Source organism: Sciurus carolinensis, chromosome 1 (assembly GCF_902686445.1).
Source record: "Sciurus carolinensis chromosome 1, mSciCar1.2, whole genome shotgun sequence".
NCBI classification, from domain to species: domain Eukaryota; kingdom Metazoa; phylum Chordata; class Mammalia; order Rodentia; family Sciuridae; genus Sciurus; species Sciurus carolinensis.
In genome coordinates this window covers 173,865,365-173,892,016 of record NC_062213.1, presented here as the reverse complement: position 1 = coordinate 173,892,016, position 26,652 = coordinate 173,865,365, and the positions used below count along the sequence as shown (strand labels likewise).

General features: G+C 42.2%; 1 protein-coding gene across 8 annotated transcripts; it reads left to right on the top strand.

The window, feature by feature from the left end:
- Nucleotides 1-3,205: 3,205 nt before the first annotated feature.
- On the top strand, nt 3,206-26,151 carry Nsun4 (NOP2/Sun RNA methyltransferase 4). Of its 8 annotated transcripts, none has more exons than XR_007103962.1 (7): nt 3,206-3,327; nt 7,415-7,749; nt 11,792-11,946; nt 13,066-13,226; nt 18,738-18,862; nt 20,195-20,966; nt 25,795-25,927. XR_007103962.1 is itself a non-coding variant. In XM_047517736.1 (7 exons), the coding sequence occupies exons 1-7, from the start codon at nt 3,235-3,237 to the stop codon at nt 25,795-25,797; spliced, it is 972 nt and encodes a 323-aa protein (XP_047373692.1). In that variant the 5' UTR covers nt 3,206-3,234; the 3' UTR covers nt 25,798-25,924. The 8 variants fall into 8 exon arrangements, 6 of the variants coding, with proteins under 6 accessions (XP_047373692.1, XP_047373664.1, XP_047373686.1 ...); XR_007103963.1 differs by lacking the exon at nt 25,795-25,927 and adding an exon at nt 22,935-22,953; XM_047517736.1 differs by lacking the exon at nt 20,195-20,966 and adding an exon at nt 22,935-23,034 and having other exon boundaries at nt 25,795-25,924.
- Nucleotides 26,152-26,652: the final 501 nt, after the last annotated feature.

Below are 26,652 nucleotides of genomic sequence, written 5' to 3'. Positions count from 1 at the left end.
CTGCCTGCCAAAAAAAAAAAATCCAAACTGTTTTAAAGGAATATAATAAAATCCAGCATCCATCAATGTAAGTTTCACAACATAAAGTGTTTAATTAAAAACTGCTAGGCATTTGGGCATTGGTACATGCCTGATACCAGCTATTCAGGAGGCTGAGGCAGAAGGACCTCAAGTTTGAGGTCAATCAAGGCAACTTAGCCAGAACTTATCTCAAAATAAAAAAGGATTGGTAAAGTAGCTCAGTGGTAGAGTGCTTGCCTAGCATGCATGAGGTCCTGGGTTCAATCCCCAGCACCGCAAAAAAAAAAAAAAAAAAAAAAAAGAAAAAAAAAGAAAGAAAAAACATGTATCGTATGCCACATGCCTGTAGTCCTAGCTACTTTGGAGGCTGAGGCAGGAAGAGCTCTTGAATCCAAGCCAGCCTGGGCAACAGAGTGAAACACTATCTCTAAGAAAATAAAGGCAATAAAAAAAATCAACTGCTAGATATGGAAAGCAGCAGATAAGTGATTAGGAGAGAAATGGTCAATAGAAACAGACTCAGAATAACAAAGATGATAAAACAGCTGACAAGGACTCCAAAACTGCTGTTACAAATATGTTCAAGGGGCTGGGGAGATAGATAGCTCAGCTGGTAGAGCGCTTGAAGCACAAGGCCCTAAATTCAATCCCCAGTACTGCAAAAAACAACAACAACAACAAAAACAACAAATATGTTCAAGGGTTTACAGGAAATCATGAACATAATAGAGAAAAAAGTGAAAAATATAAAAATGAATCCAATGGAATTTTTAGAGCATGAAAATATAACATCTGAAATTCAAAAAAATTCACTGGACTATATTAATAGATTAGACAGTGCAAAAGAAAACGTTAGTATACTGGAATGTACTTGAAAACAGCAACAGAAATTAAAAACTCAAACATAGAAGGGAAAAAACAAAAATAAATGAACTAAGCCTCAAGTAAATTGAGGGCATAACTTTCTAAATCTGGTGAAAATGATAAACTCACAGATCCTCAAAGCTTAACAGATCTGGATCAGAATAAGCACGAAGAAGAAAATACCAAGTCACATTATCCTCAAATTGCTGAAAACCAGTGATTAAGGAGGAAAAAAATATATATATTACATAAAGAAGCATAAAGATAATTATAATTGTGGTGGCTCACACCTGTAATCCCAAATTACTCGGGAGGCTAAGGCAGGAGGATTCCAAGTTCCAGTTCTGACTAGTCAACTCAGTGAGACCCCGTCTCAAAATAAAAAACAAAAAGGGTTTAGTGGAGAGTGCCCTGGTTCAATCCCCAGTAATGGGGGAAAAAAAATTACTACGTACTTCCCATAAGAAACAACACATCTTCTAAGAGTTGAAGGAAGAAAAGTTTTACCCTAGAATTCCATGTCTAGTGAAAAAGTCCTTAAATAAAAACAAAATAAAGACGTTTTCAAACAAAAGGTGAGGTAATTTATTGTCAGTGAACTTGGACTGTGAGAAATATTAAAGGAAGATTCAGGAGGCTAAGGCAGGAGGATCATATTTGAGGTCAGCCAGGACAATTTAATAAGACCCATCTCAAAGAAAATAAAAAGGGGTGGGGATGTTACTAAGTGGTTGTGTCTTCCTGGGATTAATCCCCAGTAATCGGTAAAAAGAAAAAAAAAATATTAATAGAAATTTTGCAGAAAAAAAAGAGACTGAGATACCAAATGGAAATGTTTATTTATACAAAGGAATATACAGTCTCAGAAATGGTAAATATATGAGTAAACACAATAGGTGTTGGATCTTATTATTATTTTTGGTACTGGGGTTTGAACCCAGGAGTGCTTAAAAACTAAGCCACATCCCCAGCCCTTTTTATTTTTTATTTTGAGACAGGGTCTCGTGAAATTGTATAAGGATGTTGCTAAATTGCTGAGGTTGGTTTTGAACTTTAGATTCTCCTGTCTCAGTCTCCTAAGTCCCTGGGATTATAAGCATGTGTCACCACACCCAGCTATTTATTAAAAAAAAAAAAAAAAACAGGAGCTGGGGTTGTAGTTCAGTGGTAGAGCACTTGCTTGGCATGTGTGGGGCACTGGGTTCAATCTTCAGCACCACATAAAAATAAATAAAATAAAGGTATTGTGTCTGTCTACAACTTAAAAAAATATGTGTATACATTTATATATATAAATAAATACACATTTTTATATATATGTATTTTTTTAAGTTTTTAAAACAGTTAACATGGTTGGGCATGGTGGCACAGGTCAGTCATTTCAGCAACCCAGAGGGCTGAGACAGGGGGATCAGAAGTTCCAGGCCAGCTTCAGCAACTTAATGAGACCCCAAGCAACTTAGTGAGACCCTGTCTGGAAAAAAATAAAATAAAATAAAAAAATAAAGATTCAGTGTTAGATGGTCAGCCTGACATGCTGGAGGCCCTGTGTTCAATCCCCAGTACCTTCCCCGCACACACACACAAAAAAAAAAAAAAAAAAAGAAAGAAAGAAAGAAAAAAGATAACCCCCAAACAAACCAAAACTAATACAGAAAGAAATAATAAAGTAAAAAAAAAAAAAAATTATAGGACTACGGGTAATCCCAGTGACTAGGGAAGCTGAAACAGGAGGATTGCAAGTTCAAAGCCACCCTCAGCAATTTCGCAGGACCCTGTCTCAAAAAAAGAAATAAAAATGGTTGGGGATGTGGTTCAGTGGTTAAGTGCCCTTGGATTCAATCCGTGGTATTAAAAAGAAAGAGAGAGAGAAAGAGAGAGAGAGAGAAGACACGAGAGGTCAGCAACACTTTTTCTGTGAAGATCCAGAAAGCAAATACGTTCCAGAGTCTCTGGAAATAGAGTAGTTCCCCCTAATCCACGGTTTTGCTCCCAGCTCCTTTCTGCGCCTTTTCCCCCCTAGTAACTCCAATACTCAATCACCAACTCCCAGTTCTCTCTGATCCTCTAAATGGGTTAAGGGCCCTTTCCGAGTCTTTAGCACTGCTCCAAGGATCCAGAAGGAGCCAACATTGCGGGTGCCAGGTTGCTCCTTTTCCGGGACGTCTCTGGCCTAGCGCGATTTTTCGGTGGCATATAGGGGTGGGCGGAGCCCTGGGCGTGAGCCCGAGACCTTATTCCCTCCCGGTTTCCTTCCCCTGCCCTTCAAAGTAGCGCACACTACTTCCCCGGAACCCGGGGAACTGCAGCTGCGGTTCCGGTCGGATTTACCAGGTGACGCACGCTGACATGGCTGCACCAATAGTGAAGTGTGTTCGGCAGCTGCTGAAACAAATGGACTTCGCGCCGGTCCAGCGAAGACATCGACATAAGAAGAAGTGGGTAAGGTCTGGGCGGGAGTGCGGTGGGGAAGCTCCTCCAGCCCTTGCATTTCTCACACACCTCAGTTGAATTCGATACTCCAGCCTCATCAGAACCCCTCGCCCTCTCTCTCCACCCCTCAGGTAGCGTCACCGCCTCACGTCTATGACGTCACGCCCCCGTCTGCCTTTTATTCGTCACAAGTCTTCGACTCCTTTTCCAGTTAACGTAGTAGTGTCCTGACTCCGCCTCTCTAAGTTACGTCATCACCTCCGCCCTCATTCTTTCCGTTATGTCACCATCTTTTCTCTCCAGGTGCTTACCTTTCCCTTGGCCCGCACTACTCCCTCCTCCCCTCCCCCTTCCTCCCTCTATCCCTCACCCCTTCCTCCCTCTTTTTCTCCCCTCTCCCCCCATGACCTCTTCTGCTCCTTTCCTTATTGAACTTTCAACCGGGTTGACCGCACCCCTCGAAAAACGTAATAACGATTACCCCCTTCCTCCTGGGTGTCCGTCGCCCTGCGGGAAAAGATTGAGCCCCATCCTCAGCCTTGAGCTGCCTCTGGCATCCAGGACAGGTTACAACGACCACCATACCCAAACTACGGGCCTTTCCCCAAATGCAGGCAAAAGGTGCAACGACCCCCCTCACCCCAGAGACCCTTGCTCTTGCCTCACCGGCATATCCCCCTGCTTACCTCCTCAGATCCCTTCCCCGACCCCACCACCTCCCTCCCCACCCCCACAGGAGAGATGTTCTTTTGAACCCTGTTCTCCCCAACTTCCTGGAAGATCCCACTGCCACGGGCCCAGACTCTCTAGTTCATCTCCGAACCCTTGTTGTGACCGGTTCAGCTTTCTAGAGTCACCCTCTGTCCGTCAGCGGAGCACTTTTTGCGGCTGGATCAATCCCCCAAGAAAGCAGCATCCTTGTCCTCCAAGTCCTTACTTTGACCAGCACCCTTACCTGTGTTGCTGCAGTCCCATGACCTCTCCTGTCACTCATCAGGCCCCCGGAACCAGCCCGGTGACCTCTCCTCAACTTACTCACATTTGCTTAGAAACTGGCTCCCTGTTTTCACCACCCCTCATTCAGGGTTCCCAGGGAACTTGCCCGGTGATATCACCTCCTCTTACTCATAGACCCCCAGGAACTGGCCTCATAATTTCACCTCCCCTTGCTCATCGGCCCATGGAAACTAGACCTGTATTTTCCCCAATTATTTCTCATAAGGTTTTGGAAATTGGGACCGTGACTTCTCCTCTCCTTTCTCACTGGTCCTCAGGGAGAAGTTATAATGATCCTCCTCTTTCCCCAGCATCTTCCCCAGCTACTGGCACCCTTTACCAGGGCCACTTTAAGCTTCAAGATTCTTGTGACCCCAAACCACAACTTGACCAGCCTACTGGGAAAAATTGTGGCTGCCCACTTTCTTCTCAAGCAGGCACGTCTGGCTCTCCTAACTCACCTCAGGAGGGCTCTTTTCATTACTCCCATCTTCCCTCAGAGGCACATATATCTTCCCCTGGGAGCCCTTACTGTGTCGTAAGCCTACCCTCTGAGAGTAAGGGTTCTCCTTGCTCACCTCAGTCTCAGGTTCCCAGGAAGCCTTGCTTTGAGTCCCTTCTCTCCTGGGAGACTGACCAGAGCTCTTACCTCTTTGTAACCCCAGGTACTGTGATTTCTGGTCCTCCCTGTCCTCTAGAATCATCTCTTCCCCAGTGTACCTATTCTGGCCTCTATTGTTCTTCACTCTTGGGCAACCAGTTTATAGCTCCACCCCAGTCAGCCTCCCGCAGAAGCTATAATGAACCTCCTCTCCCTGCCCCAGTTTCCCCACAAATGAAGTCCCCCAAATTCTCAGAGTTAAGACAGCAGCGTGTTCTACACAAGTGTCGCTCCCTAGTTAACACTCCCCAGCACACTTCTGGCCATCCCAAGCCCCCTGAGGCTAGCGCCTCTCCTCTGCCTTCCTCCCGCCTCTCAGGTCCTCCTGTGGAGCCATCTGTCACAACTCCTTTAAATTCCTGCCGGAAGGAACTTCCCCCGGGGACTGCCTTACCCACTGTTTGCCCTGGAATCATCAAAACTGTTGTCCCTACTTCCCTTCCCCTTTGCCTTCCTTGTGATCCTCTCATACCCAGTAGTTATCCCAAGAGTAGTCCCCATGGACCTCCTGTGGTAGCCCCCTGCAATACCCATCTATACTCTGTGGTTCCCACCACCTCCCATCCCTGCCAACTTCCTGGTTCCCTCAATCGCACTACAATGCCTCCCTGTGGCACTTGTGGCATTCCCAGGGGTCCACCCGTACTCCACTGCAAGCCTGTGGTGCCTCCTTGTTCTACCCATATCTATTCTTTTATCCCTCTGAGAACACCCTTTAACCCCCAGTCTTTACCCATTATCCCCCGAGCTCGGCCCTGCCCTGATGCTATCCCCTGTGGCTTTCATACCTACTCTGTGGCCTCCCAAGGCCCCTGCAAAGTGCCATTCCGGATCCCCTACAGCTGCCCTTTGCCTTCATGCAAGAGCTCTACTTGTAGCACTGATCCCAGCTGTAGTTCAACCATTGTTACCAGTGAATGTCATAGTAATGAGAACCACAACAGGACTGTCACCCAAAGAAAAATTCAGAGCCACAGCAAGAGTCCGCATAGTGAAAGTGGGAGCCAGAGCTCGAGTCGGCACCATAGCAGAAGTCGAAGCCAGAGCAAGAGTCCACACCATAGCAGAAGTCAGAGCCGAAGTGGTAGTATTCACCAAGATAAAACTGAGGACCAGAGTGAGAGTACCCAGGTTGACACTAGTCAGGAACAGAGCAAGACTTCTCACCGTGGTCGAAGTCGGAAGCCAAGCAAGAGTCCCCGTGGTGGCAAAGGTCAGGGCCAGAGCAAGAGTCCCCATCAGAAGAAAGGTCAGGGTCGGAGCAAGAGTCCCCATCAGAAGAAAGGTCAGGGTCGGAGCAAGAGTCCCCGCACTAACAAAAAATAAGGACCAGAGCAAAAGTTCTGACCAGACCAAAATATCTAGGCCAGAGCAAGACTGTTAACAAGACTTCCAGTGATAACAAATATCCCATCTGCTGCAACCAGGACCAATTTGTGGACTTTTCATCTGAAGTCTTCATTTCCCTTTTTAATCCACCTTTATTTTCTTCAAAACCTGACTCATGTCCCTCACTGCTGTCCCCATAGCAGTCATCCTAGAAGTCTCTGTCTTGATTCATACCTCAAGGTTCCGTGAACTCTCTTTATCCACACCTCCCTAGGGTCTGGGAACTTTCCCAAAATAACCCTCAACACTATGGTTCAGAGCATTATGGTGCCAGACATACTTAGGTAAGTTACTCTTTCCATCAATTTTGTAGTTATTATTTTTGTACTTTCTATAGAACTACTGTTGTTGTATACACATAAGCTAGTAGACATAACAGACTTTGGGAAATAGAAGGCTCTTTAGAGGAAGAATGTCTTGTTTTAAACCCAAAGCTTTCCACCATAGTTTCTTCCAGAAATGAATACAGTTGTTGCCTCTAATCCATGGCTTTGCTTTTCATAATTTCAGGTAACCAGTCAACCATGGTCTGAAGATCTTAAGTGGAAAATTCTAGAAATAAGTTTATAAGTTTTATTTTTTTAATTTTTATTATTTTGTGGCTGGGGTGAAGCTCAACTTTAGAGCACTTGCCTGGCATGCTGAATGCCCTGGTTTCAATCCCCACCACTGCAGGTGGAAATGGGGGGCAGGTCTGGTGTCAAAGGAATTCAAGAGAATGGGCACTCAAGAGAGGACTCTTGAGCAGAGCCAGTAGAAGGTTGGCTCAGTGATTAAGCACCCCTGGATTCAATCCTCAGAACAACAACAAAAAAGACCCACACATGGTGAGAGGTAGAGCTTCCTTTGCTTCCTTTAACAGTCCTGAGATAGGAAGGCCAGATCCTCACTACTTTTTCTCCCATACTTCTTTGTTAGGCAGAGGCCGAATGCAAAGGTGGGAGTGGGTACTAGCTGGATCTAAGTTTGCCCCTGGGCTCTGAGATACTAGTGAGATCAAGACAGTAGGGGATAAAGGCAAGACTGAGAAGACTGCCCTTTCTCTTTTAGGCAGCAACAGAGCCCAAATTCCCTGCCAGCCAGCTGGCTCTGCAGAATTTTGACATGACCTACAGTGTGCAGTTTGGGGATCTTTGGCCATCGATTCGTGTAAGTCTCCTCTCAGAGCAGAAGTATGGTGCACTTGTCAATAATTTTGCTGCTTGGGATCATGTGAGTGCTAAGCTGGAGCAGCTGAGTGCCAGGGACTTTGTGAATGATGCCATCTCCCGCTGGAAATTGGAGCCTGAGAGTGGCCTCTCTGCAAACTCATCCTCAGCCTGCAGTCCAAACCTTCGATGCTTCACTTTTGCCAGAGGGGATGTCAGCTGCTTCCCTTCAGCCAGGTAAGATCTGGAGCCATGGCTGGGATTACCCTGAGTCCCTATCCGAAGTAGAATGAAGGTTCCCAGCTCCTGCCCTCTGTGATAAGGATCATAATATTGCTAATTTTCTGGTGTGCTAATTGCTATCCATAATGTTATTCCATTTTGTTCTGTCAACAGCCTGATGAAATAGGTAATATTTTTATTCCTCTTTTACATTTGAGGAAACTGAGGTGCAGAGGAATTAAGTTAGTTACTTGCTTTAGGTTCTTTGGTACAGTTAGTATGTAGACCCAGATAATCTGACCCCATAACCTGCTCTACTGCCTTCCATAGGACATAACCACAAGCATTCACTGCACCTTGTCCAATTAAAATACTTGTTATTCACAGCTATTTTTCCCCATTTTGCCCTCACAGCCACCCTCCAGAGTAATTAGGACAAATAATCTTAGGTACCAGAGAGGAAGTGGACTTTCCTAAGAAATTGACTCTGGCTGGAAAAAGAAAAAATTTAGTCACTTGATCCAGTGCTCGTATGTATGAAGTTGAATGAGAAAAGATTCCAGAATCAAGTTCTGACTTGTATGTTAGAAATTGAGGGCTGGGGAGATAGCTCAGTCGGTAGAGTGCTTGCCTTGCAAGCACAAGGCCCTGGGTTCGATCCCCAGCACCGCAAAAAAAAAAAAAAAAAAAAAAAGAAAAAGAAATTGAGAAAAGGAGAGCTCAATGTTATAGGATTTGGAAATTGAAAGATTGATTCATTAATTCAATAAATATTTATTGTCTACTAAATGCCAGGCATTTAAGTGCCTTGGTTACTAGTACACAAACCCTCAGGGAGCTTCCAGGCTATCAAGGAAGACAACTATTAAAAAAAAAACCCATGCCAGGCATGGTGGCACACACCTGTAATCCCAGTGGTTTGGGAGGCTGAGAAAGAAGAGGTTCACGAGTTCAAAGCCACCTTCAGCAAAAGTGAGGTGCTAAGCAACTCGGTGAGACTCCTGTCTCTAAGTAAAATACCAAATAGACTGGGGATGTGACTCAGTGGTTGAGTGCCCCTGAATTCAATCCCCGGTACCGCTCCCCCGCCAAAAAAAAACAAAAACAAACTATGCTGCGCATGGTGGAGCATGCTTGTAATCCCAGTGACTCCAGAGGCTGAGGCAGGAGGATTGCAAGTTCAAGACCAACCTAAGCAACAATGGACTGGGTTACACCTAGTGATAAAATGTCTCTGGGTTTAATCCCCAGTACCAAAACCAAAACAAATAATTTACACTGGACATGGTGGCACATACCTATAATACTAGCTACTTGGAAGCCTGAGGCAGAAGTATTTCAAGTTTGAGGCCAGTCTGGTTAACTTAGACCCTTTTTCAAAATAAAATATCTGGTAGAGCACCCCTGGGTTTGATCCCCAGTCCTGCTCCCTCTTCCCCCCACAAAAAATACCATCAGGTCCTGTAATTAAGAGATCTAACCCAGTATTTTCTGAGGAAGTAAAATTTAAGATAAGACCTGAAGATTGGGGTGAGAGGTGAAATATGAGGCTATAAAAGAAGGCAGAAGTCAGATTATGAAAATCTTACAGATCATATGAAATTCTGGACTTTTTTTCTAAGAGGAAGCCCTAAAGATTTTAATCTGGGGAATGACATGACCAGATTTGAAATTTTAAAATATTACTCTGGCTGCAACATTGAAAGCAGATTGAAGAAGGTCAAGGATATAAATGGAGATATAAATTAGCAGTCGTCCTTGCTACTGGCTAGAGAGAAGGCTGTATGCTTGATAGGAATGAACAGTGAGACTGGACAAGTTTATATGGAGGGATGTGTGTGAGAACCTTGACTGCCAGGAGCTTACATACTCAGGGAAAGGGAAAGGGATTTTTCTAGTGGCTCAGGGTTGCTGACCAATAGTTGAGATTGCCAGGGCTGAATGGCTTTGGGCCATATTCTCTTTAATACATATTGCTGTAAATTGCTAAGATTTGTTCTAGAGAACCACCAAAAAGGGTGTCTGAGCATGCAAAAAGTAGTGTTATGGTTTGGATATAAGGTGTCCCCCCAAAAACTCCTGTGTTAATGCAGAAATTCAGAGGTAAAATGATTGCATTATGAGAACTATAACTTAATCAACCCATTCTAATTTGAATGGAGTGACTGGGTGGTAGCTGTAGGCAGGTGGGGGCATGACTAGTGGAGATGGGTTGCTGGGGTGAGCCTTGGATAGTTCATTACTTCTTGGTGCCCTTTCTGTTTCCTGATTTCCTTAAACAGAGTAGTGCTTCTGTGCCACACACTTTGGTCATGATGTGCTGCCTCGCCATGATGACCCAAAAGTAGTAAAGTTGACCCACCATGAAGCCTCTAAAACCATAAGCCAAGATAAACTTCTCCTTTAAGTTGTTCTTGTCAGGTATTTTGGTTATAGTGATAAACCATTGACTAACGCAGGTAGTAATGCATAAGCATGGACTTTGGAGTCAGACAAACTTAGATTTGGAGCCTGCCTTTACCACTTATTAGATATGTGGCCTTGGATAACTGAGCCTTGGTTTCCTTATCTGGAAAACAGTTGTAGTACTAGCTAACACTCCAGCTTATTAGGTGCTGGCCACTTTTCTAAGTTTTTTTTTTTTTTTTTGGTTGTGTTTTTTTTTTTTTTGAGACAGGGTCTTGTGAAATTGCTGAGACTGGTCTTGACCTGTGATCCTCCTACCTCAGCCTCTTGAGTTGCTGGGATTAAAGGCATGTGCCAGAGTATCCATCTCTAAGCTCTTGATTTATTTTACTTCCTTTAATTCTTATAATAACCCTATCTGGCAGGTACTTTATTGCAGATGGGAAAAACTAAGGTACAGAGAACTTGAGTAGTTTGCTCAGTCACACAACTAATGAGCAACTGGGCTGAGTTTGAGATCCAGGCAGTCTGACTTTGGAATCCATGTTTACCTGTGTTATTGGGTTGTGGTGAGCAATTAAATGCAATTATACATAGTAAGCACCTAGCATAGTGCCCTGTGATATAGCACTCATTAATAGTACCTCACTGTTGATGGTATTCTCATCAAAATTATGCTCAGGAAGATTTTAGTTACTGTGAGGGGGGGATAGCTTAAGCCAGGATTTGAGATCAATTCTGAGGCATTGGCTTTAAGCAGAGCCATGGAGTAAGGACTGTTTGGTCTCCTAAGTCACTTGAGGTGCTTGGCACCCATTCCAGAGACTTCTATTCAGGAAGGACACTTTGGGAGAAGTGAGATATTGGAGCTATTACAGTGAACAAAGCAGACAATCCTTTGCCTGCATGGAGCTAACATTCTACTAGGGTGAAATAGGGAAAGGAAGTACACACATACATATAAAGTAAATAAGTGTTTTAAAGAAAAATAATGCAGACTAAAGACATAGAAGATGATGGGAATAAAGGACTATTATTTTAGATGAAATAGTCAAGGAATGGCAGTGCCTCCAGTGAGGTAACTTTGTGTGTGTGGGGTTGGAACGGGGCACTGGGAATTGAAACCAGGGCCTTCTGAATGCTAGGCAAGCACTCTATCACTGAGCTATACCATCAGCCATTTTTATGTTTTATTTTGGGACAGGACCTCACTGAGTTGCCAAGGCTGGCCTTGAACTTGGAATCCTCCTGCCTCAGCCTCTTGAGTAACTAACTGGGTTTACCAGTATGCACCACAGTACTTGGATCCATGAGTAACTTTTGAGGAGAGACCTGAAAGAAGTGAGGAAGTGCATCAGGGATATTTGAAGGAAAAGTTTTATAGGCAGAAAGCACAACAATTCCAAAAGCCTGAGATGGGAGCATTTGTGGCTTATTTAAGGGATACCGGGGTGGCTAGCATGGCTAGATTAGAGTGAATTGATCTGTTTTAAAAGGATTGCTTTGAATACTATGCAGATGAATAAGTGAGGGTGGGCTTGAAAAATTAGTTTTTTGCTGAATGGAGCTCAGTGGCCCCTGAGGGCATGGATTAGGATCAGTAGGTATCCTAATTTGGAATTTGACAATAAGGTAGTCTCCTTTCTTCCAGACTTGGCAGTCTGGGTGTCATGGACTACTACCTGATGGATGCTGCCTCCTTGCTGCCTGTCCTGGCTCTTGACCTGCAACCCGGGGACGTTGTTCTTGACCTGTGTGCAGCCCCTGGAGGAAAGACACTGGCATTGCTTCAGACTGGCTGTTGCCGTAAGTGAGGGAACTGGTGTTGGGCAGAGAGGGCACCCTACCTCACGTGGTTAGAGCACATTGAATATGTTAAACTTTCTTGTTTCAGTGTCAGAGCAGGGATAGTACTGATTTGCTAAGTATTTGTAGTTTTCTGTTTGCAATTATTTCCTCCCTTTCTCTGTCAGTAGGTCAGGAAAGATTGCTGAGCCAGGCCTCTGAAGGCAAATTAAAGCGGGGCTCTGATAAATTGATCACATGACACTTTCACCCCTCTATATCTGTTTACTTTCTAAGATTAAGCCTCATTCATTTCCTTGGCTAGCCTGCTAAAACAATAAGAACTGGCCACAGCTCCATTTATATCTTCATATATTACTCTTCCCCAGGCTTTTTTATTTTTATTTTTTAAAATATTTTTAGTTGTAGATGGACATAATACCTTTATTTATTCATGTGGTGCTGAGGATTGAACCCAGGGCCTCACATAGAGGCAAGCACTCTACCACTGATCTACACCCCCAGCCCCTTCCCCAGGCTTTATGTGCTTATTGTCTCCTAAATGAGAAAGAGAGAGGAAGGAAGATTAGTTTCACTTAGTCTGCTTTATTTATTTACTTATTTACTCAATCTTTCTGGCCCATGTATGTGTTTGCCCTTGCATCCCCCACTCCAGAATGACTAATTTGGTGTCATGTACATAACATGTACATGTTGTACTTGTTTCTGGTCTGCATTGACTGACTACCTGAGAATTGGTTTGATTGTACATCAGTACCTCTATTAGGATGTTTTGTTGGGCCATGGACTCTGAGGTTTCTTTCCTTTTTTTAATTTTGTGACAGTGAAGATTGCACCCAGGGGTGTTTTACCACTGAGCTACATCACCAGTCCTTTTTACTTTTTATTATTATTTTTAATTTTTTAGTTTTGGGAATTGAACCCAGTGGTGCTCAACCACTGAGCCACATCCCTAGCCCTTTTTATATTTCATTTTGAGACAGTGTCTTGCTAAGTTGCTGAGGGCCTTGCTAAATTGCTAAGGCTGACCTTGAGCTTGTGATTCATTTGCCCCAGTCTCCCGAGTTGCTGGGATGACATGCTTGTGCCACTGCATCCAACTGGAGTTTATTTTTACAGGCCACCTCGCCGCCAATGATCTCTCTACTTCCCGAATGGACAGACTGCAGAAGGTCCTTCACAGCTACGTGCCTCGAGATATCAGGGAAGGAAATCGAATTCGAGTCACTTCATGGGATGGCAGGAAGTGGGGAGAACTGGAGGGGGACACCTATGACCGGGTAAGTAATTCCTGATTTAGGATATCTATTGAGCCTGAATTGGTAAGATCTCAGATCTTGAATGGGTAGGATCCAACCTCTCTATTTAGGCATGTAGGGCTGTTTCTAGACCTGTTCCGTTCTCCATGGGTAATTTTGGGGAAAAAGTCATCTGCACTAATGTGTTCAGCTTAGATGATATGCTACTATGTTCATTAGCATTGGGATCAAAAATAACTTGAGCCTAACCAAATAGGGAAAAAGGTTGTTAGACTTAATTTATTTCTCAAGTCACTTGGTGCTCAGAAACCTCATGAAGATAAGTATGCATGAGTTCATTTTGTTTATTTCTGAATATTAATACAGCACATGGTATAAAATTGAGAAACCACAAGAGGGTACCCAGTAAAAAGTAAGTTTCTTATACCTGTACTCGGTACTCAGCAGTCTACTTCCCTAAAGATAACGATCGTTTCTATTTTTCTCTATATCCTTTAAAGTGTATCATTTTTAGTGTGAATGCATGTGCCTGTAATTCCAGCCACTTGGGAAGCTGATTGCAAATTCAAGGCCAGCTTGGTAAACTTAAAAATAGAAAAATGGTTGGGAAGCGGGCACTGTGGTGCACACCTGTAATCCCAGTGGCTCAGGAGGCTGAGGCAGGACGTGAGTTCCAAGCTAGCCTTGGCAACTTACTGAGTTCCTGAGCAACTCCGCAAGACCTGTCTCTAAATAAAATATTAAAAGGGCTGGGGATGTGGCTCATTGGCTAAGCAACCCTGGGTTGAATCCCTTGTACCCAAAAAAAAAAAAAAAAAAAAGGTCTGGGAATATAGTCCAGTGGTAGAGTGTTAAATCAATTCCCCTCTATCACCAAAAAAAAAAAAAAAAAAGGTGTGTATATTAAAAAAAAGATGGGAATTGGTTACTCATTATTCTGACCTTTTTTTAAATATAATATTATATCTTGGGTTTAATCCTTTTTAGTTTAGTTTTTGTTTTTGTGGTGCTGGAAATCAAACTTGGGATCTCATGCATGCTCGGCAAGAGTTCTACCATTAAGCTACATCTGTGGCACATTTTTATTTATGTTTTTGAAGTAAATTACTCTTTGGAGGTTAAACCAATTTCACTCACGCTGGCAATGAATGACTACCATTGTCCTACAACCTGCCAACATTGGTTCTCTCAAATTTTGTTTTTTTGCCATACAAATAGTATCTAATTTACATTTTCCTAATAATGAAAGTATTTTCATATTTTTAAGTTATTCATTTTCTTTAAATTAGTATTCTCTAAAAATATTTATTTAAAATATATACTTCCGGGACTGGGGCTGTAACTTAGTGGTAGAGTGCTTGCCTAGCATGTGTGAAGCACTGGGTTCAGTCCTCAGTACCACATAAAAATAAATAAAAATAAAGGTAAGGACTGGAGATATAGCTCAGTTGGTAGAGTGCTTACCTACAAGCACAAGGTCCTGGGTTCAATCCCTAGCACCACAAAAAAAAAAAGAAAAAAGCAAAAATAAAGGTATTATGTTAATCTACAACTAAAAAAAATTAAAAAAATAAAAGATATTTCTAAAAAGATAAAAAATATATAGCGATTGTCCCTATGTTGTCATCTGACAAATCTGTCTAGTTATTCCTATCCAGCCTCAACCACTCTTTTTTTTTTTTTTTTTTTTTTTTTTTTGCGGTGCTGGGGATCGAACCCATGGCTTTGTGTTTGCAAGGCAAGCACTCTACCAACTGAGCTATCTTCCCAGCCCTCAACCACTCTTTAACAAGACCAAGACTTATAGAATCTTGGGTAGGCTTGAGAGACATGCTTCTTGCCTACTTAGAATCCCTTATTCAGCTTTTTTGACCTGAAGGCAGCAGAACAGTGGAGAGAATTCTGCTGTCAGCCTAACCAGTTTCTGTATTAAAGGGCTGTCATTTACCTACCTCAAACAAACTGATCTTTCTGAACTTCAACCTCATCTCTTCATTTTCCCCCCATTGTTGAGGATGGAATACAGGGACTTGGACATGTACTCTATTGCTGAGCTACAGTCTCAGCCTTAACCTCTTCATTTGTGCAAGCGGGTAATCATACCACATGGGATTATTATAAAGATTCAGTGAGAATATCCAGGGACAGCATTTAGTACAATCAATACGTGGTCATGAAGATTAGGCAGGTAGTAGATCTCATCATTATTCAGCCTATGCTTGCGACTTCCATTGACAGGATTTCACTCAGATTCTGGTTCTGAACACCTCTGATGTTAGAAGTTCTTCCTCTTATGGAATTAAAATCTGTAGATTATGTGCCTATGGATAAGGGCAAGGATCTTGGATCTTGACTTCTTGGATTGGAATCCTGGCTCTGTCTTTTACCAGCCAGATTATTTGTGTGTGTGTGTGTGTGTGTGTGTGTGTGTGTGTGTGTGAATTAACCTTTCATCTAAGCTTTAGCTTCTTCATCTGTAAAACAAGGTTAATAGTAGTATCTGTCCCATTGGTGGAAATTAAATAAGAATCTATATGACAGGGTCTCACTGAGTTGTTTAGCACTTCACCATTGCTGAAGCTGGCTGACTTTGAATTTGAGATCTAGCCTGAGGCTGACTTTGAATTTGAGATCTTCCTGCCTCAGCCTCCCAAGCCACTGGGATTATAAACACGTGCCACTGTGCATGGCCTATCACAATGTTTGTCATTATTTGATTTCCATTTATTAATTCTAGCTATACCTTTTGAAACAATATAGAATGAACTTCCTCCCATTTCACCTAATGGTGCTTCATTGATGTCTGAAAGATGTCTTCATTGATTATTTGTTGAAGAAATAGTTGTGTGCAATCTACTCTTTGGTAGGAATGTGTTAAGCACTTTAGATGCAAAGAAGAATGCAAAGAAAGCTCAGGGCTCCACACATTCTGGCAACTCCATCCCTTCCCTACCTGTACTTGTCCATCAACTGGAGAGAGGACAGGACCTCAGAGCTTTCAGTGTTCATGACAAGACATTCGCCCTTGCCCTCTACTCAGAGCTTGCCTCCATCTCTCCTCCTTCTACCTCTCTCTTCTGTGTTCAGTTTCAAATAAGAAAATGTTTAGGTGGGCATAGTGTTGCACACTTGAAGTCTCAGTAACTCGGGAGACTGAGTCTGGAGGATCTTAAACTCTAAGCCAGCCTCAGCTACTAAGTGAGTCCCTATCAGAATGAAAAATAAAATAAAAGGGACTGGAGATGGAGGTCAGTGGTAAAGTGCCCCTGGGTTCAATCCCCAGTACAAGAAAAAAATATATATTTGAATAGATTTCTGTCTTCCTGTAAAAGAAGTTGTGTATTTATAAGATACATATTTGGGGCTTAGATTCAACTGGAGCACCATCCTAAAATTTGACAATGATACACATTGGGCAGGACCAATAGAGATGCCTTAGCCATATTGCTAAGTTGCTTAGGGCCTTACTGTGTTGCTAAGGCTGCCTTGAACTTGGGATCCTTCTGCCTCAGTCCCCCTAGATGTTTGCCCCCTCTAAGTATTTCCTTAGTGCAACTTCCTTTCCTTTCTTCTTTTGTCTAGATGTGGTCAGCATTTTTCACAGTTGACACTACTGAAGCAATTTCAGGAATATATTAGAATCACAGTGTTCAAATATGTTGTCACTGATTTCTAGTCCTATTGAAATCACATAACTCAGCTGTTTCTTTGCACCAGGGCTTGGGAATCCAGCATCCTTAGTTGTACCTTGCAGCCATTTTCATTCAAGAATATAACTACCTCCTTAGGACACTGAGAAGGAGTAGAGAAAGAATGTGTAGACCTTATTTCTTTTATGGGTTGTGGAAATTCCCACAGCTTTCTTTTTATATGCATTTCAGTTATACCTTTTCTCATCCCTTCATATTATTTACCAATGTTGTATCAATTTCTTTTAGTTGTATCTCTTCTGTACAACGTAGACTTGGGTTTCACATTGGGACACAATCTATAAACTATTCTTTTAATTGCTGACTTAAGCAATTGATGTCACTGATAATATTTGGTCTCAACTGTCTCAAATTATTTTACCATTTATTTATTTGGTATCAGGGACTGAACCCAGGAGTGCTTAATCACTGAGCCACATCCCTAGCCTTTTTTTATTTTTTTATTTTGAGACAGGGTTTTGCTAAGTTGCTTAGGACCTCAGTAAGTTGCTGAGACTGACTTTGAACTCATGATTCTTCTGCCTCAGCTTCCCAAGCTTCTATGATTACAGGTGTGCGCCACTGTGCTTTGCTACTCTTTATTTACTGTGTTTCTTTCACTGTGTGGTCTCTGTTCTTTGCTCTTTGTTTTTGCTTTTAATTTTTTTTTTTACATAGAAAGGTTTATTTTTATTTGTTTATTTAACAGTGCTGGGGATTGAGCCCTGGGACCTTGTGTACACTACTAATGAGCTACATTCCCAGCCCAGGAGATTTATATTTTAATTTTACATTAGATAATTCCAATATTAAAAGCGTTTGGGGTTTAATTCTACTGGTTTTTGTTTCTGCTGACTTACTCTAAAAGGCTTGTTTCCTTTTGTTTTTGTGGTTATTTTTGTTACATGTCTTATATATTTTTTTTCTTTTTTCTTTTGGTACCATGGATTGAACCCAGGGTTGCTTAACCACTAAGTCACATCCCCAGCCCTTTTTATTTTTTAAAATTTGAAACAGGGTCTTGCTAAGTTGCTTAGGGCCTTGCTGAGTTGTTGAGACTGACTTTGAACTTGTGATGCTTCTGCCTCAACCTCCTGAGCTGCTGGGATTACAGGCGTATGCCACCATGCCTGGCTGGCTGTTGGGTTTTGAAAAGATTTTACTTATTGATCTTTAAGTTTTTTATATTAATATATAATAATATTATATAATTATTATATAATTAATATATTAATTGTACAGATTAGTGGAATTCAGTGTGCTATTTCAGTTCATGCATACAATATGCACTGATCAAATCCATCCTCCTTTTATCCATCATCCATAGCCAACACTCTTCCCATCTTCCCAACCTATAGTTACCACTGTTCTACATTCAGGTCAACATTTTTAAGCACTCTATCCCTCCTACATCCCCAACCCTTTTTATTTTTTATTTTGAGGCATGGTCTCACTAGTTGCTTATGTTCTTGCTAAGTTGCTAAGGCTGGCCTTGAACTTACAATACTCTTGCCTCCTGTTGTTGTTTTTGGGACCAAGGATTTACCTACTGAGCCACATCCCTAACCCTTTTTTTTATTTTGAGATAGGATCTCACTAAGTTGCCTTGCTATATTGCTGAAGCTGGCCTTGAACTTGGCAATCCTTCTGCCTCAGGCTTCTTAGTCACTGGGATTATAGATGTATGCTACCACATTTGGCATCCCACTCATTATTTCACAATTGTCTACCAGGTTAAAATGGGAAGTGTTGGTCAGGTCCTCTGCATTGGATGGATGGGCAGAGGGAACATTCCATGAAACCTTCTAGGCCAGGCGCCTAAAACAACTCTTTTGTTTGGCAGGTGCTAGTGGACGTACCCTGTACCACAGACCGCCACTCCCTTCATGAAGAAGAGAACAACATTTTTCAACGGTCAAGGAAGAAGGAGCGACAGATGTTGCCTGTGCTGCAGGTGCAGCTTCTTGCGTGAGTGACAGATTTATAAAAACTCAGAATTTTGTGCCAAAGTGCTTTAGGAGTCTGCTCACTTGGGAGATTGGGGTTCTGGAAGCTCTCTCCAAGACCATCACCCATACAAAGGTCTTAAGTCTGGAGAACTGCTGGGAGGAATCAGGCATCATGCAATGGTCCATTTCTGAAACATAAAAATTCTCTCTATCTGGTAAGGACATACATGCAAGGGTGGGCTGTAGATTTTTCATGCTGTTTTACCCTCAGTCCTGGTAGCTCACATATGTTTGAAAAATAGGTACTGCACAGCATGGTGGCTCACTTTTGTAGACCAATCTACTTGGGAATAAAGTAAAGTGAGGCAGGAGAATCACTAGGAATTTGGGGCCAGCCTGGACTTTAGCCTGGGTAGCACTGCAAGACTCCATAACTTTATTTTTATTTATCTTTTTATTTATTTAGTGGTGTGAGGATTGAAAGTGGGGGTGCTGTACCACTGAGATAAATCACCAACCCTTTTTATCTTTTTTAAAATTTTGAGACAGGGTCTTACTGAGTTTCTGAGACTAGGCTCAGACTTGTTATCCTCCTGCTTCAGCCTCCTGAGTTGCTGGAGTTGTAGGCATGTGCCACCACTCCCAGCTGAGCCCATGTCTCTTTAAGATAAAGAAAAATAGATACTGAGGTCAAGACTCTGTAGGGTTAACTAGATCTATATCCAATATCAGGGTTTAGTCCACAATTGGAGTCAGGATTCAAGGAATCATTTTAAGAGTCTTCTTAGATGAGATCCTGTGGAGAAATGGAGTAAGGTTGGATTGCTCTATGCCTTAAGAATGACTTTTCATGCCTGGTATGGTGGTGCACACCTGTAATCCCAGCAACTCCAGAGGCTGAGGCAGGAGGATTGCACTTTTGAGACCAAACTCAACAACTGAGTAGGGTCCTAAGCAATTTAGTGAGATCCTATCTCAAAATCAAAAAATAAAAAGGGTTGGGGAGTGATTCAGGGGTAAAGTACTCCTGGGTTAAATCCCTGGTTACCACCCTCCCCACCCCCCTAAAAAAAAGACTTTTCAGGCAAACATTTTCTGGTTCCCTCTTGCCCTGTGGGAACTTGGTTTCTTCTCACTTGAATAAATCCTACTCCTTAAAGCTCAAAAAAAAAAAAAAAAAAAAAAAGAATGACTTTTCAAACATCATGATGGAAGGGGGACTTCAGAATCTCTCCAATCCAGCTATCCATCATTTATTAGAACTCCCCTACATGTGTTTCCAGATGTTTATGTTGCTCTTCCATTGCTGGGAAGCTCAATAGAAATTGCTTCTTTCTCTTTCTGGTTTCAGGGCTGGACTCCTTGCCACCAAACCGGGAGGCTATGTTGTCTATTCCACCTGTTCTCTTTCACACTTACAGAATGAGTATGTGGTACAAGGCACCATTGAGCTTCTGGCCAATCAATATAGCATCGAGGTTCAGGTGGAAGACCTATCTCACTTCCGAAAGCTTTTCATGGACACATTCTGTTTCTTCCCATCATGCCAGGTTGGGGAGCTGGTAATGCCAAACCTTATGGCCAATTTTGGGCCTATGTACTTCTGTAAAATGCGTAGACTGACATAGCATCACTTGTCCCTGAAGTAGGAAGACAAAGGATGTACTCTGTTGGAGGCATTGGAAACTGAAACTAGTGGCAGAGATGCACTCTGGATCCTGTCTCCATCTTGATTTTTTTCTGCAGTTTTAAGCAATAGGATGTAGGAGTTTGTCCTGCTGCTCAATTGTGAAGCATCAACAGGTCTCTAACTCACTTATAACCCTTCCCTATTGCCAAGCTTATGCTAACGGTGCCTGTCCCATTTGGAGGTTAAAAGGAAAAAAACCAATGAGAAAGCCTACACTGTAAGCTGTATACTTGTGAAGAAGCATTTAGCCAATAAAATTGTTGAAGTTCCATAGAGCTGGGGCTATGTCAGGGGATTCATGTACGTCCAAGTACTGTTATAGTTACATTTGTACAAGCAGCAGCTGCTGAGCACTAACTCCATGGTGTCCAAGCTCAGGACCTCAGACTGGTGGTTCCTGGCCTCTGATTATAGAGCTCCTTTCACACTTGAGGTGAGTTGCACCTAATCATTTGGTAGTCCAGCAAGCCTCTGTAGTTTTTCCATATGGCCCATGATCTAATTTAAGGAACAAGTAACTAAAAATGTTAAGCCAATGCATGATAATCTGCTTACTTACTCATTGAGAAAGCTCTCCTGAACTGAGTAATTCTAACCATTCCTTCTGCAGCCAATAACACTTTTACCCAAATGTAGAGAAACTGCTTCTGCCATAGGGATGTCATACTCTTGGGTGGGGTTTTTTTTTTTTTTTTTCCTGTGCTGGGAATTGAACCCAGGGCCTTATGCTTGCAAGGCAAGCACTCTACCAACTGAGCTACATCTCCAGCTCCTCTTGTGTAGTTCTTAACAGCAAGTATTCTGTGGGCTTTGGTATGGCAGGTAGCTAGGGAGCTGTGAAAACTGTAGCAGTTGGGATTGGGGGAGATAATCAATCCTCTACAACCTTCAGAATGACAACTCACCTCCTTTTGCTTTCTGAGTGCCTTAGAACATCTTAATGTTTTGTTTTCTTTTGTACCAGGTTTTTTTGTTCTTGTTTCTAGTCTGTGACTGAATTCTGTGTTTCTAGTCTGTGCCTGCTCTTTGGCCTATCTCAAAATCCCTCAGAACTCTTCCCCCAGCATCATAGAGTTTTACCTCATACAATGTGTGTTTGGGGAAACACTATATAATTTACTGACTGCATGCTATTTACATTTTTGTAACATTAACCAAAAAATGGTAACCTTTAGTGGCAGGGAGATTAAAAATTCCTTGTAGGGGAGATAGCTCAGTCAGTAGAGTGCTTGCCTTGTAAGCACGAGGCCCTGGGTTCGATCCCCAGCACCCAAAAAAAAAAAAAAAAAAAAATTCCTTGTGGTACCTGCAAATTTTTTTTTTTAACTAAATTTTTGCTGTGGTTCTTTTTTTCTGAAAAATGGATCCTTGTGCAAGAAAGGGTGCATAACTTAGAATACCTGAAGATATCTTGACTCTTCCTGTTGTCCTTATTCCTCTTCTACCTCTTCCTGCCACTCCTTTTGTCCTTTACGCTTTTCTTAATCCTTATTTGACTGTTAGAGGTGTCAGATGAGAAGGGCTTTAGCTGAGCTTAAGCCTTTTCCTTTCTTAGGATTTGCATTGTAACTAGGCCCTGGAAGATCTTTCGGACTCCAAATCAAGTGAAGCTAAGAAGATAGAACTCCAGGAGCTTGGCTGGTGCTCTGAGTACAACCCTAACCAGCTTTTATGCATATGGTTCCTGCCTGCTATTTGCTTTGTACTTAGTATTTGCTAAGGTTGAGAGGCCTTTGATGCCTGTGTTTTGGCCCTTGGCCTCTTGGATGTCTAGTCTGGTGCTAATTGAATACTAAGCAGTAATAGTTCAAGAGGAACAGCTCTTCTTCTGTAATCACAGTCTAATTGGGGGCATACCAACTCAGATAAGAAAAGTAGAGAACTGCTTTGGAAAACAGTTTTATTCTCTCCTCTAATTGATTTGTGGTACTGAGGATTAAACCCAGGGACACTACCACTGAGTTATATCCCCAGCACTCATTTTCTTTTGGGGCATGGGTACTGGGGATTGAACTCAGGGGCACTTGACCATTGAGTCACATCCCCAACCCTATTTTGTATTTTATTTAGAGACAGGGTCTCACTCAGTTGCTTAGCTCCTGACTGTTGCTGAGGCTGGCTTTGAACTTGTGATCCTCCTGCCTCTGGTCACTCCCCAGAATCACTTTCTTAATTGAGAGTTTGCAGTTGTTCTGACTGGTTATATCCATCTGGGTAGGTTCCATGGTCAGAGTAACACAAAAACCTTCCTGGACACATCTGATTTGGGCTTTCTCAAAGCCAAAATTTCTCACACACATCATGGTGATTTAACCAAAGACCCCCTCTCAGTGCAGTTTATGTGTGAGTAAGGACCACTGAGCCACATCCCCAGCTGTTTTTATTTTTTATTTTGAGACAGGGTCTTGCTAAGTTGCTTAGGACTTCACTCAACTGTTGCTGAGGCTGGCTTTGAACTTATGATCCTCCTGCCTCAGCCTTTGGAGCCACTGGGATTACAGGTGTGTCTCTCAGATTTCTGATGCTTACCTGCCCAGGCTTTCTCTTGCTGCCCTGTGTCCTTTGCCTTTAAATTAAAATCTTAGGTGGTTGTGTTCTATGAAGGTTGGTGAATCCTTTCAGAGTCCTGACATTGGGAAATTTTGTATATAAAAATGGAATCATATAATAAATAGTGTATTAGTCAAGTTTCCATCACTGTGACAAAATACCTGGGAAAGTCAACTTAAAGGAGAAAATATTAATTTTGGCTCATGGATTCAGGAGTTTCAGTACAAGGTCAGCTGGCTCCATTGCTTTGGGCCTGAAGTGCAGAGAATTGTGGTGGGAAGGGTATGGTGAAGTAAAGCTGCTCACCTCATGGAGGCTGGGAAGCAGAGACAAAGGGGAAGGGACTGGGGACAAAGTACAGTCCCCAATGGTACAACCCTAAGGACCCACTCCTTTCAACTGGGTCTACTTCCTACAATTTCCACCACTTCCCCAGCAGTCCTTTCAGCTATGAATCCATCCATGGTTATTCTATCCATGAAATTATGAATAGATTATGGTAAAAAGGAAAGAATAATTATCACTATAGGATTGAGGATAGTGGTTCCCATAGGTAAGGTGATAGGATGAGGCCAGAGGGAACATAAAATTAGGTCATTTTCAACGTTTTAGTTCTTATGCGTGATGCTTATTACATTATTAAAAACTTAATAAAGCACTATACATGAAAGTAAGTTTTGTGTGATAAAAGTGGTAAAAGCATGAGTAAGGATTATGATTAGTTCAACATTATATACCTGAGGTTCCTCCAAAAAGAAGTGGGTAGAAAACCAAGGCCACAGAGTATAATAGTGTCAAATATGGCTTAATGTGGGCTGTGGAAGCAACCTTATCAAGAACCTGGAAGAGGACTGGGGTTGTGGCTCAGTGGTGGAGCACTTGCCTAGCATATGTAAGGTACTGGGTTGGATCCTCACTGGGTTGAAACCACAGCACCACATAAAAATAAATAAATAAAATAAAGGTATTGCGTCCATCTACCTCTTTAAAAAAAAAAAAAAAAAAGAACCTGGAAGATTAGCAATGTTGCTGCAGTCTTTTTTTTTTTTTTTTTTTTTTTTCCACATAAGGGAGTTTATTAAGCAAACAGAGTGTCTCCCTGCAGGGTAAGAGAGAAAATGAGAGGAAAAAGAGAAGGGAAAGAGAAAGGGTGCACGCAAGAAAGAGTGTGAAAAGTGAGGAGGAGAAAGTAAGCAAGTGTATAGGAGAGAAAAGCAAGAGAAAAGATCATTGCTGCAGTCTTGTTCATGAGTTTCTTTCCCTGTGACATACAACAGCTCAACTATAGGAGGGGACCAGGTGTTTTGGCAGCCATGGTTAATACTGCAGAGATAATTTGGATCTGTGGTTTTCAACTTTTTGGGTCACAAATCTGTTTGAGAGACTGAAAGCTTTGGCCCTTCTAGGGAAAAAATAAAAATTACTATAGCGTTTTAAACTTAATTTCAGGTGTTTGGTACTACCTAAAACCCATCTATAAACTCCTAGTTAAAAACTTTTGGATTAGAAGAATCTCAAGATTTCATTGCCTTTAGTGGAAGACAAGGGAACAAGCAGAACCGGACACAGTGGCACTTGCCTGTAATCCCAGAGACCTGGGAGGCTCAGGGAGGAGGACTGCAAGTTAGAGTCCAGCTAACAAGATCCTGTCTGAAACTACAAAAACAACAACAAAAAAAAAAAAAAAAAAAAAGGCAAAGGTGGGTGGGAGTGTACCTCAGTGGTAAAGCACTCTTGAGTTCAGTCCCCAGGACTGGGTGGGGGGAAACAAGCAGAGCCCCTCCCCCCACACCCCAGTCAGTTCAATCATCACTTTCTCCCCTGCCAGTCTGCCCTTCCCATCTGCATTCTTGATACTCAGATATTAACACCATCTACGTCGCTACCCAATCCAGATATTGTAGTTGCCCCTGATGGCTCCTCATTAGTAATAGTAGCAGTGACAATAAGTATTATTGTGTACTGAACACTTTTCTTAGCCAGGCCCACACTGAGAGAGCATTAGTTTACATACGTCATTTTTTTTTTTTTTTTTTTTTTAGTTGTAGACGGACACAATACCATTATTTATTTATCTTATGTGATGCTGAGGATGGAACCCAGTACCTCACACATTATAGGCAAGTAAGTGCTCTACCACTGAGCCATAACCCCAGCCCCACTTCATTGTTTCTTATCCTCACAGAAACCCTGGGGGAGGTTAGATTGTATATAAATAATTCTATGTGTACTGGCGATTCAACCCAGGGCTGCTTTACCCCTGAACTGTACTCTCAGCCCTTTTTATTTTTTATTTTGAAACAGGGTCTCACTAAATTGCTTAGGGCCTTGTTAAGTTGCTGAGTCTAGTCTTGAGTTTGGAATCCTCCTGCCTTAGCCTCCCAATCACTAGGATTACAGGCATGTGCCACCACACCTGTTTGAATTTTCTTTCTTAAAATATCTTTATTTCTCCTGTTCCTTCCTATGCATGCCTTGGGTGAGGCTTTTTCATTTCTCACTGAACAGTGACAGTACTTCAAAATGGATTTCTGTGACTGTAATCGTGATTCTCCCTTACGTTCCTAGTAACACCTTGTATCTGTTGGGTGGTTGCTATGTCAGTAATTTCTCCTATCCTGTCCCAATACTTTTCTGCTTCTCTCATCAAGAAATGGAATCTGTTTTCTACCTTTTGACACTGGGTTGATGTAATGATTTGTTTTGTCCAGTAAAGTCTGGTGGAAGACATGCCATGCAACTTTTGACCTTGGCACCAAAAGGCCTTGCAGCTTCCACTGTCATCTTAGAACTCTTCTGCTGCATGTGAAGAAGCCTGGGCCATTCTCCTGGAGACCTGTGACAGAAGAAATCTTAGACCTTCCAACCTCAGAACATCAGTCAGATGGCCCCAGCTATGTGTATGACCCCAGTCAAGACCAGCCTAAATTGACTCCAGAAACAGGGGCAAATAAAACAGTGTTTGTTTTAAGCCAGTAATTTTTTGGGTGTGTGTGTGTGTGAATAAATTTAAATAAAAATTTAACATGCTGGGTATAGTGGCTTATGTCTGTAATCCTAGCAGCTCAGGAGGGTGAGGCAGGATTGCAATTTCAAAGCCAGTCTCAGCAACTTAATGAAGCTCTAAGCAACTTAGCGAGACCGTCTCAAAAAATAAAAAAGGGGGGCTAGGGAGATAGCTCAGTTGGAAGTCCCTGGGTTCGATCCCCAGTACCACAAAAAATAAAAAATAAAAAAATAAAAATAAAAAAGGGCTGGGGATGTGGCTCAGTTGGTAGAGTGCCTGCCTCAGAAGCACAAGGCCCTGGGTTCAATGCCCAGCACCACAAAAAAATAAGTAAAAATAAAATAAAAAATAAAAAAGGGCTGGGGATGTGGCTCAATGGTTAAGCACCCCGGGTTCAATTCCTTGTACCAAAAAAAATTTTTTAAAAAAGGACTGGGGATGTAGCTTAGTGGTAAAGTGATCCTGGGTTAAATACCTAGTTACCCCCCCCCCAGCAAAAAAAAAAAAAAAAAAATTACATTTAATAAATTATTATTTATTAACTGACATGATAAAATCCCAA